The sequence below is a fragment of the Haliaeetus leucocephalus genome, unplaced genomic scaffold (assembly GCF_000737465.1).
Source record: "Haliaeetus leucocephalus isolate CR32 unplaced genomic scaffold, Haliaeetus_leucocephalus-4.0 Scaffold273, whole genome shotgun sequence".
Lineage (NCBI taxonomy): Eukaryota > Metazoa > Chordata > Aves > Accipitriformes > Accipitridae > Haliaeetus > Haliaeetus leucocephalus.
In genome coordinates this window covers 5,513,251-5,532,792 of record NW_010972709.1, presented here as the reverse complement: position 1 = coordinate 5,532,792, position 19,542 = coordinate 5,513,251, and the positions used below count along the sequence as shown (strand labels likewise).

General features: G+C 40.4%; 2 protein-coding genes across 2 annotated transcripts in view; one reads left to right on the top strand and one right to left on the bottom strand.

Annotated features, from left to right (window-relative positions):
• The first annotated feature begins 3,039 nt into the window (after positions 1–3,039).
• Positions 3,040–12,520, top strand: NELFCD (negative elongation factor complex member C/D). The gene is made up of 15 exons (XM_010569574.1): positions 3,040–3,171; positions 3,691–3,806; positions 3,962–4,071; positions 5,109–5,218; positions 5,542–5,649; positions 6,228–6,380; positions 7,142–7,272; positions 7,699–7,864; positions 8,537–8,671; positions 9,203–9,342; positions 10,086–10,200; positions 10,535–10,630; positions 10,854–10,994; positions 11,361–11,490; positions 11,902–12,520. Exons 1-15 carry the CDS (start codon positions 3,106–3,108, stop codon positions 11,934–11,936), a joined length of 1,752 nt encoding a protein of 583 aa, XP_010567876.1. The 5' UTR covers positions 3,040–3,105; the 3' UTR covers positions 11,937–12,520.
• A 2,158-nt stretch (positions 12,521–14,678) lies between these two features.
• CTSZ (cathepsin Z) overlaps positions 14,679–19,542 on the bottom strand; it is a gene marked incomplete at its 5' end in the record, with an annotated part of 5,085 nt that continues 221 nt past the window's right edge. Inside the window, 5 exons of the mRNA XM_010569775.1 lie at positions 14,679–15,624; positions 16,114–16,276; positions 16,561–16,711; positions 17,327–17,506; positions 19,376–19,542. The exon at positions 19,376–19,542 is cut by the window's right edge and continues 221 nt beyond it. Coding sequence (XP_010568077.1) covers positions 15,511–15,624; positions 16,114–16,276; positions 16,561–16,711; positions 17,327–17,506; positions 19,376–19,542 — 775 coding nt within the window. The remainder of the gene's footprint in view (positions 15,625–16,113; positions 16,277–16,560; positions 16,712–17,326; positions 17,507–19,375) is intronic.

Here is a 19,542-nt window from a genome sequence, read left to right as displayed (position 1 = left end):
TTCTGTTACTGCAATCAAAATAAAGAGAAAAAAGATATAAAGACAAAAGAATTTCCAGTTTTAAGATTCAGACACTGAAATTACTAGTATAATTAATGTCTAATACTGCTGTGTCTCTCACTGGCAGTTGGTGCTGTGAACTGTTCCCTTTTTCTACTCAACGAAGCAGTAAGTTTCATAACATAATTACCACTGAAGTCCTACAAGGGCAACTGTTGTCACTAGACAAAGCTTTTACCTGCTCTGAAAATGCTTTACTGAAGCTAAGACATACTATTTCAGGCCATAAGCTCTGAGCACAATGAAATTCTCCAGACCGAAGACCGAAATATCCTACCTAGGAGATGCACACCAAATTTCAGTCATGGGAAGGAAGCCTCTCCCACCTATATAAAGACATCTGTTGCATAAAGCATATTTATGTGAGCTTTCTGTAAAGAACTAGGATCTCCTAAGCCTCAAAAAGTCTCAGCTTTTGTGGTTTTCCCATCCAGTTTTGTTGGAATGTTAGTTATGTTCTGGACTCACTTTTTCTCCCAATTTTAAATTTTTTGAACCTTCTGTTAGGGTAGTATAATAGTTACTCTGAAATCACCTTCAGAGAACTTGTCCTACATCTTGCAACACTACGTCATTACAAGCCAAAAAAAAAAAAAAGAGCTGATGAAGCACTGGAGGTGTATAGATGTTTCTTATTTGACTCTCAGAAAACACTTTTCTTTCTTGGTTTGGGATAGATTAAATTCAGGTCTGGTAATTTCTTAGGAGTTTTGACTGGTTAATCATGCTGTCTGTTCTGAGTATACTATTATTTTTTCACATCTACGAGATGGAAATTGCCCACTAAGTGGAGATAAGCCAAAAACTTTTTCTCAAGGATATTTCCATTGGCCTCTAGCCTCAGCCTGTCACTTCACTCCCAGTTCTTTCCTTGTAAAAAATGGCCAGTGCTTCCATAAGCATTGAAAAGTTACCTTACTGTCTTCCTGACTGCAGGCAATCGAGCAATCGTCTAGCACAGGTAGAGAATGTGTCCGTTGTGCCTCTACTTCAATCCATGCCTTTTATTCTGAAAAAGTCTTCTTTTCCTTTCTGTTGACAGAGCAAAAAGAACATTATCCTGGGCTCACAAAAATGTTGAAGAAATGTTTCAGAAATGGTTGCTTCACCACTGTAGGGCAGCATATGACAGCACAGCTCGCACTGTGCTGCAGTTCAGGTGGTGGTGTGTATTTGCTATACTGAAATGTGAAGTGCAGTAAGCCCGTTGGTACAGTGACCACACTTGAACAAGGACTGCGTCTCTTGAAGATCCTACAAAAGCTTATTTCTGAACAGGGGTTTTTGGCCTTCCCTACCAAGCGATTTCATGGACTGCATGGAAGACTATGTAATTTCTTTTTACTATTTTTCAGTTAGGAACTGAATGAGAATAAAGGACCTTTTAAATAATTAATCAGCAATGCTCTTGGCTGCCCTCCAAATCCCAGAACACACCCTCACCCTCCCCTTTCTCACAGTTAAACTCTTACACAACTGAAGAACAGGAGTCGATCTGACGAGAGACAAAGGGACTCTGTTTCTCTCACATGGTCTCCATTTCAGTAATGCCCATCTCCTTGCCTAAGGTCAGATCGTGTGATCAGTTTTCACTTTAGACTTATCCCCACTTCATCCGCCTGTAACTTCCTAGTCTCTCCCTTTGCTGGCAGCCCTCTTGGCCTGTTGCCTTCAGTCAGCTCCCTAGCTCAGCCGGTCTCCTTCGGGACCCTCTCTCTCAGCACCCCCAAGAAGGGCTATACTAAGGTCCCGAGACTAGCACAACCACTGCTCTGGGGACCCAGCTGCGTGTACAGGGGAACAAATCCTGCGTAACAGGCTGCCCTGTGTGGTTACGGATGGCCTAAGAGCCTCAGAAACGGGGAATTTGGCTCATGCTGCGCAGACCTCTCTGCTGCCCCAAAATGAACCTGCTAACTGTAATGCCAGTAGTGTTATTTATAGGGACTACAGTTGGTTTATTCAGGTTTTTTTAGATCAAAGACTTCAGGGTTTTGTCTTGTGCTAAAAGCAACCCCCAAAAATTTTGTTTGCAATGAGAAAAGGCAGAAATGTTATTTAATGCTATTCTCTGGCAAGTTTTGGGTACAGAGGTACACCAATGCTGGTCCTAAAACTTTACCACTAAAATCTGGCCCTAAAAATCTTACCACTTCCATTCCACCAAAGTTATCTTTCCTATTCTTTAACTTTTTTTTTCCCTACTTGTTAGTTTTTTAATTCTACCATAACATTTGATCATTACTATCAACTTGTTGCTGTCGTTCAATACCCTTCCTCTTCAGAGAGCGCGAGGCAACTGCTGTTAACTCAACTGCAGCCAGAAGAGCAACACATCCAATTTTTCCCTCTTCCCTTGCAATCCCCGTCCGATTGCAGCTGCGCTGGGAGGCTTTGGGAGGTTTTGCAGGGTACCGAAGTTTGTTTTTAAACTTCCATTAGCTTCTTTTTTCCCCTCTGACTTTTTTTTTTTTCCCCTCTGACTGCACGCTGTCTTCTGCCTCGGCTGCCCGGCCAGTGCCTAACCGGGGATGAACGGCTCGGACTGGGACAGAGCAAGCCTCCACCTCCCGGGGAACCACCGCCACGGGGTCAGCTTTTACGTTTCCCTATTTCATTTTTATCTGCTGGCGTCCGTGGATCGTTTCAGCCGTAATACACCACGCAACGGCTTCGCCCCCGTCAACGCCAGCTCCAGCGAGAAGCGGCGCCGAGGCCGTGAGGTAACGGCCGCTCCGCCGGCGCAGGCCGCGCCGCCGCCGCCGCCTCCCGTCAGCACGTCCCGGGGCGGGGGACGGTCTGGGGCAGGGAATTCCCAACGTCCCGAGGCGGCAGAAAAGGGACGGCTTTCCCGTACCGACCGTCCCCCCCGCTCCGAGGGCCGCCGCGGCGATCCCCCCCCTCAGCTCCTCAGCCCGGCCCGGCGGCGGCTCCACCCTCCCGGCGCCCGCCATTCCGCGCCGCTCCGCCCAGGGGGGGGCGGTCGCGGCCTGGTTGCGGCCATCGCCGCGGTTTTTTTCGGCCCGGGGCGGGACGGGAGGAGCCATGGAGGACGCCGATTACTTCGAAGGCAGCGCGGCGGAGTGGGGGAACGAGGCGGACGGAGGGACGGTGAGCGCTTGCGGGCGCCTTAGAAGGCGGCGCCGGGCTGCCCGGTGGTGCGGCGGGAGCCGGCTGCTCGGCCTCGGGCCTTGAAGCGGCCTGTGAGGGGGAGCGCTCTCCCTCCGCGCCGCTCTGGAGAGCGGAGGGCTTCTCCTGAGGCATGCCGCCTGGTCCCCCGGGGGGTCCCGGAGGAGCTCCCAGGGCCCCCCCTCGCTGTGCGGACGCGGGGAGCCGCGTCTGGGGCTCCGAGCTGAGGCGAAAAGCGGCGAGCGTAAAGGCGGGCGGGGAAGTCCTCCCTGTGGTGGGGCCTGGGGCTTGAGGAGGTTAAAAAGGAGGAAAACAACTGCGAGAAGGCGCTTGTTTTTTGCGCCGTCTCTGTTAAGTACTCGCATTTGTCTGGGGAGCGGGTCGCTCGCTGTGGTGAAGCGAGGTGTGTGAGGTTCTGTGGGCAAAAATAGCCTAAAGGTGGGAGTATGGCGGGGGGAACTGGACAAGAGAGGTGGCTGACTTGACTGTGCTTGTCAATAGCAAGACGATGAGGACGGGGAGGGAGAAGATGATGCCGAAGTCCAGCAAGAATGCCTGAAGAAATTTTCAACCCCAGACTATATAATGGAGCCGTCAATATTTAACACGTTAAAGAGGTGAGTGTAACCTTATGTGCGGTGTAGGTGTAATGTTGTCACTTTGTATGGAAGTGTGTGCGAAAATGTAGAAATGATGCTATCGTTTTCAGAGTTCAGTTGGTTTTGGTTTTTCACACAACTTTCAAATAGTTCTTTTCTAACCCTTCCATCAGATATTTCCAAGCAGGAGGTTCTCCAGAGAATGTTATCCAGCTCCTCTCTGAAAACTACACTGCAGTGGCACAGACTGTAAATTTGCTGGCAGAATGGCTCATTCAAACAGGTACGATAAGTAGTACAGTATAATTTGGGTCTGTAGTCTTTCTTTTGTCAGTGGCAAATTTGATCATACTCAGGAAGTGGATCATTATAAAGTTGTCATCCTGTGTGTGTATATGACTACGTTCTTTATAATAATACATTTATTCCACTCAGAGAATAAGCGAAGTAATCTGTTGATGAACATTTTGAAATGCCCACAAAATGTATTATAGAGGGAAATATAGTTGAAACAACTGCATAAACTATAGTTTCTTTTTGTTTCATGCACAAGGGCATTACATAGCTGGTGGTAGCAATATTTTGTAATAGTATTATATAATTAATATTGAAAAAACAATTATCTTATTGCTAGTTACTATTTGCTTTCAGTGGATCAGTGGTTAGATGGAAGGTTCTCATACAGATGCCTGTATTCTCTGAGACAAGAATTCCATATTACCAGTCTGCTTATGAATTCTTCAGCAGCTTCTTGCAAGACATGTTCAGCATTATCTTGTGGTATCTTTGTCCCTTAGCTAGTATAAACTTTTGTTTACAAATGATCAGAATTATTATACTCTGGTCTCAGAAATGTACAACTGCTTATTACTACTTTGTGTATTGTTTTGTAGTATATTATCAAAGCTACCGATAGCCAATATATTAAAAGGATGGACTTTACTCTGTAGTGAGGCGGGTTTGCGCACCAACCCTGGTAATCCCTTTTGTGTTTAAGATATGTCCATTTTGGTTTTGTGCCCAGTAACAGTCTTGTGAGATGACTGGCATTGCTGTTTGCGTGACTGATGAAGAGAGCAAGCGAAAAGGACTAGTGTGACCTGCCTGTGATCCTAAACAGTCTGCATTTAGGAAAAAAGATCAAGAATCTGTAAATCTGTCTGTATCAGTGTGGCTTGATAGTAGGACTGATGGCTCTCCTCTCATCTTCTCTGTGTTGATAAATTTCTGAGTAGTTTCTGTTCTCATTGAAAAATTTAAGATGTTGCTGCCATGTTTGATTGGATTGTATCTGCCAAGTGTTTTGTTCCTTCTATACAGGTGTTGAGCCAGTGCAAGTTCAGGAGACTGTAGAAAACCATTTAAAGAGCTTACTTATCAAGCATTTTGACCCTCGGAAAGCAGATTCCATCTTTACAGAGGAAGGAGAGGTGTGCATGGAAAACGTGTTGCTATCTCTACATGAGTGGATCCTACATAGATGCCTTCATCTGATGGAGTAGTAGATGGTGGGGGAAGGGAAACTGTATCTTCAAAGCTCTTTGGTTAAGAAACAGCCAGTTTCAGAAAACCAGCTGTATCTCACTGGAGTCCTCAGAGGCTTAGAGAACTTAGAAACTTTGAATGCATCCTCCTTTGTAATAAAGTTCTGTATAACAACTCACAGGACTCCTGAGAGGTAAAAGGCTTACTTTTAATGATGTCGACAACTAGATTTTCTTACATTTCTCTCTATTGCTCTAATCTTTTTCAGACACCAGCCTGGCTTGAGCAAATGATAGCACATACTACATGGAGAGATCTCTTTTACAAGTTGGCAGAAGCCCATCCCGACTGTTTAATGCTTAATTTTACTGTGAAGGTAGTATACTCAAGTCTAATAAATGAGAATATCCATAAAGGGTTAACTGTTCTAGCATCAGATATTGGGTGTGGTCTTGCCTGTGTCTTTTATGTATTCCTGCTAATACTGCTTATTCAAATATCAGAACAGTACAAGTACACATTGGTGGGAGGAATTGTGTTACAGGTTAAAAGCAGTAAGTGTAGTTTCCCAGTTTGCAGTACCGCTTTTTGAGGGGTTTTGGTTGGTTGGTTTTGGTTTGTTTTATTGTTTGTTTGTTTGTTTCCTTTGATCTGTATTTGAAAATTTTGGATTTCTGGTGCGGGGGAACATTTCAGTCAGTTTTGTGTGTTTCTGTGACAGAGAAAGAATGTTATATCTTGCTGTGCTCTGAAGTATTTTTATATCATTATGGTTAACTTTCTTTTTGCTACGTCTTTATTGGCTTCCTTTTCTGTAGTCTAAAAGATGAATGTGAATTCCAGTGAGCATATGCAGAGGCAAATCTTACATTCTGTGTGTTCTTCTAGACTTGTTACGATATCTGAAATATAAATAAATAATACAAGTTTTCTGTGATGTTTTTGTTTTTATAGCTTATATCTGATGCTGGATATCAAGGGGAAATAACCAGTGTTTCAACAGCATGTCAGCAACTAGAAGTATTTTCCAGAGTCCTGCGTACATCTCTGGCAACAATTTTGGATGGAGGAGAAGAAAACCTTGAAAAAAACCTCCCTGAGTTTGCTGTAAGTTTTTTTTTTTTTTCCTTTTTATGTGGAAAGAAAATAGTGTTTTCCTTGCCAGTTAGGATACACCAGTCATTGCGGGATTGTAGAGAACCTTGACATCTTATCAAGTCTTAAAAAAAATCTTATGAAGAGAAGGTATATCTGAGTTAAAAAATAGAAATTTATGCTTTTTGATCATTCTGTGACAAAGAATTCCTTGGGTTGCTTATGTGACACTTCTTATATCTATTAAATGGATTGTAAAAAGGTGAAGGTAGAACTGTTGTCTTTCACATTGAATGCAAGATCTAAAGATCAGTCTAGTCAGTCCCTTGGCAAATGAAAATAATTCTTTTATCATCCACGTTACTGTGAAAGTTGCCACCTGAATCAACCCAGCATATGTTCTGTGTCGTGAAATAGCATAATGACTTTCAGATGGCTTTGTACTTCTTTTACTTTTTAAATATTGCAGAGAAAGTACTGAGTGTAAGTAGGATAGAATTTCCTCTCAATTTTGGCACTTAAGAAATGAAGTTGTCAATTTAGTTATTTCTTCTTGCATGGTATCAATGCATAGCGATACTATGCTTTTCTGTACTTTCTCTTGGCTGTTGGATTTTTGGTTTTCTTGTTTAGTTGTTTGTGGGTTTGGGGTTTTTTTTCTTTTGATTAGTAGATTTCAGTGAAGTCTTTGCTATTATGGCAATGTAATCACAGAAGTATACTTGCATGTTTCTTGTTGACTGGTAAGATTTTTTTGATGTGTGCTTTCACAGAAGATGGTGTGCCACGGAGAACACACTTACCTTTTTGCTCAGTCTATGATGTCCATATTAGCTCAAGAAGAGCAAGGAGGGTCAGCTGTCAGACGGATTGCTCAGGAGGTTCAGCGATATGCTCATGAGAAGTAAGTGGGAGTTACGTTATTAGTGAAATGTAAGTCATTGGAATTTGTAAACTGCTGTCTTTTGCTCTTTCTTGATTACTTTTTACCAGCAAAAGAAGAATCCTTAGCTGCAACAGAGCAGTTCTTGTAGCAAGCTTTAATTTGTAGAACAACAGAAAAATTCAATGTCCTGTACTGGGAGACCTGAAATCAGAAAAGCAAAGAATTTAAGTTTCTGTCTATTAAAATATATATATTTTATTATTCTACGAACATTTTAGAAACGAACAAGGGAGATACAGGCCTATTTCTATAATTACCTAGGATAAGGGGTTCTGCCTTAAGGCATTACATTCCATAGGCTGTCCCCTGTTGACTCAATGAGACTAAAACTAAAATGTCCAAATTAAGAAAATAAGTTGCTGTGTATGTTTGCTTTTCATCTAGAGGCCATGATGCTAGTCAGATCACTTTAGCATTGGGTACTGCAGCCTCCTATCCTCGAGCATGTCAGGCTCTTGGTGCGATGTTGTCCAAAGGAGCTCTGAATCCAGCAGATATCACTGTCCTGTTCAAAATGTTTACAAGCATGGACCCACCTCCAGTAGAACTGGTTAGTAGTTGTCTTTTTATAACCTCTGAAACTTAATTCTAGTACAGTAGCACTCAGAAATATGAGGTCTTGTTGTGCAAAGTGTTGTATCAACACGAAGTAGAAGCACTCAGACTCATCCCTCTATAATTTTAAGTACTGTCTAAATGTGAAACTACTACTTGTATTCTGTTTTGCATTAGCTTCTTGATTGATGTTTTTTAAATCATTCTAAGTTGTCTTTTTACATACAAGTAAATTAATTAAAGAACCTCTCAATAGGAGGTAAAGATGGCAAGGAATTAATTAACTTCTCTTAACAAAAAAAACCCAAAACCAACCCAAACCAAAAAAACCCACCCAGTTTTGCAATTTGTTATAAGCAGGCCTAAATGGCATGTTTCACATTTCTCACTGCCTCATTCTAACATGGGTCCTGGTAACAAATGGTGGCATTTAGATACTTTAGCAATATAGTCTGTAAGTCTGTTGTTTCCTTTTTTTTTTTTTTTTTTTTTTTTTTTTTTATGTCTTTCTGTCAAAAGTTTGGGTGTCTTCAGAAAACTATCTAACCTACTCTCAAGAGGGAATGTTATAGCTCTTTCTATGCAAGGTATATCAGATGCAAAGACTGTACTTATAGTCGCCTCTCATAATTCCCAGGCTCTAATAAACCATTCATTTTCTTCACAGATTCGAGTACCTGCCTTTCTGGACCTCTTCATGCAGTCATTGTTTAAGCCAGGTGCTAAGATCAACCAGGACCACAAACATAAATATATTCACATACTGGCATATGCAGCTAGTGTAGTAGAGATGTGGAAAAAGGTAACGTTCAGTTCTGTGAATAACATTTTTCTTGGTTACAGTGGCCTGACTGTGCTGAAGAAAATGTATGGTTGTTCAGCTGCACAGTTTAAAATAATGTATTCAGCTTGATTTACTTATTTTAATATGACATGCTTCTGGCTTCAGCTGAAATGACTAAAAAATTTAGATCCTGATGATCAAATAGTACTATAAAAGTCTGAGCGTACTGAGTATTTTTGCTCTCTTCCCCACCTCCTCCCAAAGGTTATCAGTAGTAGTTCTGTGCTACTAGAACCATATGTACGTGCGTTTTCAGAGGAAGAGGAATTTAATTTGATGAAGTGGATAAAGTAATTCTTAGGGAATTAAGTAAAGCAAACGACCTTCAGCTCATTGATAATTAGTTCTTCTGAAACTTGTATTTTAGTCTAAATTTTGAGAAACATAATGTAATCTTAGGCTTATTGCAGGTTACAATTCCTTTCCTTAAATAACCAAAGACATCCAGTATATTCACAACTCTTGCATACAAACTTTGCAATTTTTCAGAACAAGAGAGTCAGCATAAACAAGGATGAACTCAAGTCAACTTCAAAAGCCATTGAAACTGTTCACAATCTGTGTTGCAATGAGAACAAAGGAGCATCAGAGTTGGTTGCAGAACTGAGCACTCTCTATCAGTGCATCAGGTGAGCAGAGAGACTGGTCCTGAGCCTCAGTTGTTGGAAGGAAAATATTATTTAGGAGAGGTGGTACTGCTAAAGGGGAATGCCTTTCTGGGCTGCTCTGTGAGGACATCCTCATTGTAGAATACATGAAGATGTGGTCTGAAAGCAGCTTTCAAAATTGTACATCTGACTCTTTGGAATCTCTCTCATGAGGACATAAATTCTGGCTTTCACTGACAACTTGTCCTTGTGTCACAGAACATGCTTTTCTCTGCCACTGGAAAAAGATGATAGATTACATTGTCTTCCTAATAAAGCTTTCCTAGCAATAGGTGTGTCCTTTTTTCTCCTTTTAAAAGTATGAAACAACAGATAGTGGATAAACTGGAACAAACTTGGAGCGTACATGAATTTTGTTGCCTATTTTTTTGGTTTTTGTATTTTGTGCTGAGCAGGGAGTGTCTCTGTAGAAAGAATTTTCCTGCAGCCTATCTTTCCCCATCCCCCCCAACCCCCTTTTTTGACGAACGCTACTCTTGATGTGCTGACAACTTTTCAGGCAAAACTTCAAGCTTTATGAATTTTGCTGTCAGTTAAACTGAAACTCTAGCAACCATTAGAATATACTGAAAGATTTTTTTTTTTTTCTAATTTACTGGGAGTTTTTTGGTTTGTTTTGGGGTTTTTTTTGTTTGGTTGTGGTTTGGTTTTTTTGCTTTGTTTTTTTTAATGCTCCTGTGCTGAAGCGATCTCTTTTTCTGCAGGTTCCCAGTGGTGGCAATGGGTGTATTAAAATGGGTGGATTGGACAGTGTCAGAACCACGATACTTCCAACTGCAGACTGATCACACTCCAGTTCATCTGGCATTATTGGATGAGGTAAAAGCATATATAAAACCTTGCTGGAGAGTAAGAACGGTTTTGATACTTGTAACTGGAAGTACATCCAATTCACTGAATGCCTATCATTTGCAGTAAGTCAGTAAATATACAGAGATTAATCTGTTTCTGTTCAGAGTTAATTATTTGGTCTTGTCAGCTCAGTATTATTTATACTAGGAAAACTTAGGCATCAGAGAAAGAAATGGTGGAATATTTTTCTAAAAGAATGTGCATCTGGCACTGAACATCACTGTAAACTTGTCTAATAAAGACTGGTGCATTGGTGTTTAAGTTGAAGTCCTGAGGATCTAACTTTCCTGTCTTGTTTCAGATCAGTACATGCCATCAGCTGCTTCATCCCCAAGTTCTACAACTTCTTGTCAAGCTCTTTGAAACAGAACATTCACAGCTTGATGTAATGGAGCAGGTGACTCTCAAAGGATTCAGTATTTGTGTTCCTTCATATTAGTTAAGCTTATTCAAGATAATAGCTTTTGCTGTCACAGCAGTTTTAAGAGTTTAATTTAGGAATATGGTCATGGTAAAAATGTAACATAGCAGATATTGAATCAATATGAATGAGCAATAAAAACTGCACACTTTTGAGAGGAAGTTCTAATCTGTTGGTTCTTCCCTCCCCACACTGTCAGCTGGAATTGAAGAAGACTCTCTTGGATAGAATGGTGCACTTACTCAGTCGAGGATATGTTCTACCTGTTGTCAGCTATATCCGCAAATGCCTGGAGAAGCTAGATACAGATATCTCTCTCATCAGATACTTTGTTACAGAGGTCAGCAGCAAAAATTGTGTTTACTAACATATAGAAATAAACTTTAATATCAGTTGTATGTGTTTGGATATTAAATCAGCTTGCCTCAGATTCAAAAACGTTTCAGGATACGAGATCAGATTCTGAGCAATGTATGTAATATCAGTATTCACTAGGATGTGAGTTAGTCCTACTGACTCCTGACTTCTGAAAGTATTAAGGTACTGGATAGAGTACCATAAGGATACATAATTAACTACTTGTATGGAGAACAAGAGGTCTTAAGTGCAATTACTTGTACCCTTCCAAGACTAGTACTATGAATTAAATATTGTCCCAACTACCCCTCTAACTGGAAGAATAATCTATTTCTGTCTGCTGTTTCAGGTGCTTGATGTGATTGCTCCTCCATATACCTCAGACTTCGTACAGCTTTTTCTTCCAATCTTGGAGAATGAAAGTATTGCAGGTACTATTAAAACAGAAGGTGAACATGACCCTGTCACTGAGTTTATAGGTAAGTCGCATTTATTTCTTTGCATACCTGCTTCCATTTGTATTTGTTACAACTTGCAAATAACGTTTAGGAGGAGGATTGCTAAAAATAGGAATGTCTGCCAGATATTTTCACAGATAACTTCCCTGTTAAGGGCCTGGTTTTTAGCAATTTTCCTTTAATCAAGAATCTCTGGGTAGTAGCGAGGAACTTGGAGACAAATACTGCTTTTTGAGAACTAGCACTGTAGTAAGGAAAGGATAGGAAGGGAATAGTCTGTCATAATACACTCCTGTCCTAAAACAAAAACATCTGTCCAGACCCTAAAATCCAAATTATTTACGTAATGCAGAAATCCACGTGCAAACTGATAGATCAGAGTAATGTACTGAATGCTTCTTTTTTTCTTTTTTTTTTTTTTCTCCTTTTAAGCTCATTGCAAATCTAACTTTATTATGATGAACTAAGCAGTGGAAAATATCAAGAATGCAGAGCACATGATCACTGCTTTGCCATACTCTCCACCAGTAAGGTTCTGTAACTGGGCAACACAGCAGAGAAAAAACCAAAACCCAACAAAAAAACAAAACCAACAAACCCAAAACAAGGAAGAAAGGGCTGAAGGGCGTTTGATTGACTTGTATGGTGACCTTGAGCTTCATATCAGAGGACTGTTAATGTACTTTGGAAAATGGAATAATATTGAAGGATTTTCTGTTGTTACACAAATTAGTATAAATCTGAATATTCTGAAGGGGATAGCAGGAGAGAGACAGATTTATTTCAAAGAATGTTATTTTGGTTACTTGCAGAATTTGTCACTGATTTTTAGTGTAATATATAAAACCTGAAGAATGAGGAAGGTAGTTCCTACTAAAACCACTTTGCAGATAGTTCTTTGAAGGCTGGATCTTGAATGCTCTAGGTTTTGATGTTGTGAGTTGTAAAAAAGGAATTTGTGTGATTAGCTCTGCTGCAGAGAAGCCACAATGCCTCTTTCTCACCTTTGCATTATATTAGAATTCTAAATATCCTACATATTTACTGCTATGGAAAAAAAAAAACCACATTTTGTGTAAGTGGAGTTGTAACAATCAAGATTAGTTTTGTATTAACAGATGAACCCTACGTGAGTGTGTTACCTTTCAGAATCTATTTTTTGTTAAATAGATGCATCAAATGTTACTGGTAAGTTTCATTACCATGTCAGAATTCTACTGCTGTCCAGAAATATGAATGTGTGCAGAAATTTCATTACTGCTTGTTGTGGCTTGGTTTTTATACTTATCTCTACTCTGTCCTGGTTGATGCCAAACAGTGGGGGATATACCCAAGATTATAATTCACCTTTCAATAAAGGTTTTTTTCTTTTCCAGAGATTTCTTCTGAAGTTTCATTAAGGTGACTCTTTTTTTCTGTTCATTGGGCTGGATTTCTCTTTGTACAGGTTTAAAAGTGAGGGGTATAGACAAGCCCGCTGCACTTTTCCAAGCACATCTGTTTTCTGAAGAACCTGCCTTCTAAAAGCCACTGACGTTTTAAGTCCAACTGGATGTAAATTTAAAAAGGAAATCACTTTGTTCTTCTCTGTTAGTGATTCATTAATGGGAACTCTAAGCTACCATGATAATTCTTCAGACAGCAGCCAATTGTATAGATTCTTAACTCCTTATAAAAGGGAGCGCATCTTCCCTTTCCTCAGCTGGTCCTTCTCATACATGCTCCACAGTGACTGAGCTTACCCTAGTTAACACTTGCAGTGCTCTCTTCAACTTAAAGCACAGGCTGAAAAGGGCAAAACTTGCTTCTGCAGAAGCTGTTCTGAACTTCTTTGTGTATCTTTGAATAGAAGATGTACCATCATTCCAGCTAACTGTCACCATTTAAATTTGCATGAGACTTTTTTTTTCATAGTATTTTAAGTAGAATTAGCATACAAGTTTGGCTTTTGGTAGCCCCTGACTTCCTTTCTTCGTGGAATTAACTACAGAAACAATTCACCCATTAGAGCTTCATTTTAGGATGTAGCCCTGTATCATTGTTTAGTGATAATCAAGAGCACTTTGTTCTCATGTCCATTGCAATTTGCCAGCTGTTTAAACAGGGTATGCTTTTGCTTTCCTCTGTGTTCAAACTTGGTATTGCTACCTCTAAACACTCAAGTTCCTCTGCACTTCACCATGTAGATGATTTTTTAACTAGTTAAAACTTCTGTGATGCTGTGATCAGTACTGTCATACTACTGTGTTCATATCTCAATGGAACTCAAGTTACAGCAGGCACTGCAGCTTGGCAGAATTAATCCTTATTGATCCTAAGGAGTCATTTTACTATGTATGGTAAAGCAAAGCCAAGGAGACAGATGGAATTCTCTTTTGCCTAGATTTATTATTGTCTTTCATGCCTAAGAAGTGGATGGTGGATGAGAGAGATAAACACCTAAGACTAGAGCATGATTCTTGTATATAGGAAGCCAAAATTAGGCCAACATCAACCAGAAAAGTCAGTTTTTGAAGTCTCCTAGCCTACTGGAATATGGCCTAACCTTAGGTCTAAAACATGTTCTTATTGTCACAATACTAAAAGCTGTGCTGTTTGAAACCTAAATGATCAGAATAGCACAACCATCTCAACTTCATCCTAGACACTAGCAGTTATATGGGTCTTCACTGTTCTGCCAAACTTACCTTCTGATTAGGAGCAGACTTCTTTCACAGATAAAACTAAGGTAAGTTGCAGAAGCTACCAACTGGGAGGTAGCAGATAATAGAGAAAGTTTCTGGACAGACTTTCCTCCTCTGCACCACTAGAAAGCTTTAACTTACAGGTTTGAGTGAGGCATAATTCACAGGTTGGTTTAATTTGTGATAGGTTGTGGAGATCAACATCTGAAAGTGGTACTGTGTAACTTCTGACTGTCTTTTCCCTCCCTTGCTTGGTGGAAGTTGAATTCTTCCTTGTATCTTAATCTCCAGTGTGGACAGTGTAATTTAACTTGGAATTGTTGTTTGAACCATCACAGTTGTTGTGAAAGGGTTGGTCAACGACACAATCTACACAAGAAAAGTTCAGTAAAAGCAGTACCATCCTGGGTAAGCTTTGGGTAGCTCATCTACCACATGAGACTACTTGCTAGGTACAACAACAGAAGATGACCAAAACCATGTATTAATAAGCTCTTGTAATACACATACAGTCATGTAAGAGAAAAAAGTGTTTATTAACTGCAGTTAACAATGTTAGTTAGTAATATTTGATATGGCACTGATTTGCCACTTAAAACTGAGCCAGTTACTAAGGAAGAGAATTTACTACCTTTCTTCAGATTAGTTAAGAGTTCTGGGTTGTGGCAATTAATACTTTGCTGCTTTAGGAGAAAAATGGCACAGCCAGTCACATATTAAAGCAAGGAATGTGAGTAAAGACAAGACTAAATAACTAAGAAGCGTTTAGACTTTATTGTTTGATCAACGTAATTCCTGTTACATCATTTGAGTTGGATAAAAGCAAGTGCGTTGTATGATACTTCCAACAACACTGTCTCACCAGGAGGCCAAGGAAACAACAGGGAATTTAGGTTTTGAATGTATCATCTCCAGACTTAGCTTTGTTTTTCATCTGCATCACTGTGAGATGGTATTTGCTTGATATTGTCAGAGAATTTAATATAAGCTCTAGACCCAAATATTGAGTATACTTTTTCCTTCCCAGTATGTCTACGTAATTTGTATTTAAAAATATACAGAGATTTACATACACAGTTCCTGTGATTAAGTCAATACAATTTAAATACCATGCATCAAGGCAGACAACTTTCTCATGAGTAAATTACTTTAAGTTGTAAATAATTATCTAAAGGCAGCTCTGTATTTATGTTACTCTGAAGACATTGTGTGTTGCATCTGGGCTAATTTTGCAGAACTGCCAGATGGTGTTGAACTGTGAAAGAGTTTTAGACTACTATTCTTTAAACAGAAAAAGGTTATGCTGGGAAGCTTCCAATCAAAGCAGTTCCTAAACAGAAAGATGTACAATATAGAATCAAGGAACTACAGCATCTCCATATGCACAGTCTTCTTCAATAGCGAGATTGTACTCTGCTCCTCTTCCACCCTTATATGCACTGGTCACAATTCTCAGCCACCCTCTTTCACCCTGTAAAGAATCAATTTGTATTGTGAATTAGAAAACATAACTATAGAAAATGTATGCTATTGAGTCTGTTCTGTCTTCTAAGTATGAATGACTTGTAAGTGAATCTAGGAATTCAGTCAAGATGAAGTGTAACACTGGGTTCTCAGGGCAGCCTTGTTTAAAGGGGCCATCTGCTTTGGTGTATTTACATCCCCCTCATCTCTTCCAGTTATGTGACTTGATTTTTGCCTACAACTAACAGTAACTAACAGTTGTCCGTAACAGGAGCTGCATGTCCACAGAAGGGTAGCATTTGGGATTGAGTTGACATTACTCAAGTAACTTTGGCTGAATATCCCTGTCTTCATTTTTTAATTGCTAGTCTAGTTCAAAGAAAGCTTTACTTTTCCTATCCACACGCTAGCTTTGCGGCTTCCTGTTCGCAAGTAAGAAAACCTACCTTTCCTCTGAAGTCATTCTGCAAATATGTTTGTTCCCATGTTTCCTTACCCAGGGTTCACCCCATGAGTTACGAACAATCCAGTATTCTGTTCCATTTTCTACACCCCAGCCAGCCACAGATACAATGTGATTCACCACAGGTGAGGTGTTGTACTCTGTATAAAGTCCTCCAGTGTAAGCATCCAACTTTTCAGTAGCCATTATGCCACAGCTGTAATAAAATAGAGAAAGCATTATTTTTTTTTTTTTTTTACAAGGAGATCAGGGCAGGGGCCTGGCTAAAAAACAATTGGTTTTCTTGCATTTTGACTTCAGAGCTTAGTTTATCCACAAGCAAGCTAAAGTCTGCATATTAGTGCAGAGCTGCTAACATATGCTGGAGTAGAGAAGTACACTTCAGTCATTAGACTGAGTTTCAAGTATTTCAATCCCAATATTACTAGTAGATAAACATTTTCTTTTTTACCATTCAAGATATTTTTTTTTTTTTTTTACCTAATCGGTCCATTAGTATAGATTTCTGCCATCATTTTTTCTCTTCCACTGACAGACCCGTAGTCAGCAACTTTCCAGAGAGTGTAGTTCTTTATCACATGGCATTCTCCAAAAGTGACGCAAGTTCCACACTGGTTAAACTTCTTACACTCTACAAAACAAAAGTGAGATTATCACTGCAAGAGAATGCTTTTCTTCAAGTGAATTAATGATATGACACTAAGCTTTTTTTCCTTTTAACTTATTTGAAGCAGATATTAATACTGTCTCTGGTGAAATAAATTCTTTTCTGGAAGCCACATTTAAAAAGTCCCTAAAATCACTAGTTACTATTCTTTACTTCATAGGCATAAGTGCTTTGAGGAGAAAGTGTTTCAGATGTGCTTCTGTATAGATACAGAAACTATTCTAGTCATACATGACCAGATAAAGGTTACATTTCTCCTTTGTTTAGCTTGAAGTGACACTTGTAAATATTTTGGTACATTAGAGATTGTATATCAGAGACTTAGGAGATTAAGTTAAAACAACCTAGCTGTGCAAACTTGTCTGGGCATGATTTAATGCTTTGCTATCTGGCTAGAGTAGAGAGACACACAGAGGCCTGCAAAGAAAACCTGTTCTGTCAGTCAAACAGCAGGTATTACACAGAAAGGCAGGAACCAGTATACTGAAAACCCAAGAAACTGTCTTTTTTTTATATGTATATATAAAAATCTGCTAAACCTGGGATGAAGCCTTACGGCAAACCAAATAGGCATCATACTTTGATCCTTAGCTTGGTAGTTGTTGCAGGTCTCGTCTGGAATGCCATGGTCATGGGCATACATCCAAACACCTGAGTGGTCTCCACCTTCGCAGGATCCTGCGTCAGCACAGTCAATCACATTCTGAACAGAGAGGTAGGCAGAAGGCCATGCACCTTTTCTCTTTATGTTGATTCGATCTGTAAGGATAAGAAAGTGGGTTTTGTTAGTGGAATATGTGGGTGGCTATACATTGCAACTAGTGTTAAAACTGTCTCTCCTTCATTGAACTTGTAACTGTTTGCAGGCAACAGTACTTGCGGTTGGAAAATCCTCTACTGTTGACAGTGAGGCACATAGCATGACCTAACTCAAACCAGCAGGCTGAGTTATTATTGTGGGTTTCCATTAGAAGTTTTTTCCATTAAAAATTCAAAACTGTGCAGATAAGATCTGTTTAAAGCCTTGAAGTGCTCTAGATCTCTTTTAATTCAAGTCACAGCTTCTGAAAACTTGCACATCTGTTTCCTGTCTTTGACAGCAAAGAGTTTTCAAACACACATTGTAAAACCAACTCTCACTAGCCTCTTTTACAGGAGTAAAGACTTATGCATAAACCCATGCAGAGAGTATAAGCCCATGCAGCCCAGGTCTGGCTCCGAGAGTCTTCACAAACTTAAAGCAAGGAAAAGCTTTCAGAAGTATATCCTCACTGTTACGTCAACATCTCACTGTTACCCTGCCATCTCAGACAGGCATCACCATCCTGCTGCCTTATTTTGTCAGAAACAACTAGCTTACTTGGCAAAAAAGCATCCCGATGAGTATTTATAAACTGCTTCTCACACTGCATTAGCTATCTTGTCTGATGCCACTGTAGTGCTTTTAATCCTATTAGTACTAACAACATTCAGCTATACTTGACAGAACTGGGCAGCATTATCCCAGCCTACTCTTCCAGCAACAAGACAGGGAATGAATGCTTTAACTATTCACAGCAGATAAGAAAAAAATATCCTGATTTTTTAAAACCAACTTTTTATATAACTTAAAGATGCACATACCAGCATACCTACATACAAAATTAGGTTTTAACTGAAGCTATGTAATTAAGAAGTTGCTGTATTTTATCTGTCCTAGTACTTCACTACATCATGGCAGGTTTCATACATATCTTTATTCTTGTACTGCTTAAGAATGGATCCTTTGTGACTCATGGTGCTTGCTCACACCTGTGTTGTCTTCCCATTTCTGCACAATTTCCTCTCTTTCTCCATGAAAGTTAAGCCTCTTACAGCCTCCCTCTGCAAACAGTACTTCTGCAGCATGTTACTGTTGCATGCAAATCATCATGTACTCTCTCTAGGGAAAATATTTCTCACAACTAAAGCAAACCACTACCTCCCTTTTTCCCAAGAAGGCGGCTGATTGATAGGTATCTGCTGAAACTAGATTGGTCTGTATGCTGTGGTAGGCAGTTCATTTGAGTGACAGGGCTCTTGAAGCTGATACGCTGCGTGCCCTTCCCACAAGAGGCAACTTCTTTCATTTCCTCATGTCCAGGCATCGCTGGAGCAGCCCCTTGCTGCTGTAGATGTAGTGTGGCAGGCCGAGGTACCAAAAAAGGGAAGGAGACATGATAACTGCTTTTGCATCTGCTGCTACCATCACCGCACCTCCAAGAAGAGGGGCAGAAAACCCAATTCTTACCCCAGGCCCTAAACAGCAGTCTCGCAGGGGCTATGAATGAGTTCCTTCTGCAAACAGCTTTTTAACCATGCCAGCGTTCGCCCCTCGCACAATTCCGAAAGAGTGGGGACAGCTCTCTCTGGTTGCTTTCTCTATCGAAACCAAACCTCCCTGCCTTCAGCTTGGGAATTCCCCCTGTTCCTGGTGCATTCCCAAACGTCTCTGCCTCGGTTCTTGCCGCCATTAGTCACTAACTTGGCGCCTTGTCTTTATACCAGCTATTTTGCAAGCTGAAGATAAAGCTTCCTTTGCTTACCAAAACCCACGTATATCGCTGGGGGCAACCAGCTCGGCGGGTGAGCAGGCAGCACCCAGCATACCTGCTAAAGCGCTGGTGCTGCCGTGGGCCCAGCAGGACCCGCAGTACTGGGGGATGTGCTGGTTCCGAGTGGTGCTGGCATAATTGACGCCGTTCACGTTCCTCCAGTCCCAGCTCTGGGGCAGCGCGGAGACGTCCAGGTACTCGTGCGGGCGGGGGTAGGTCCTG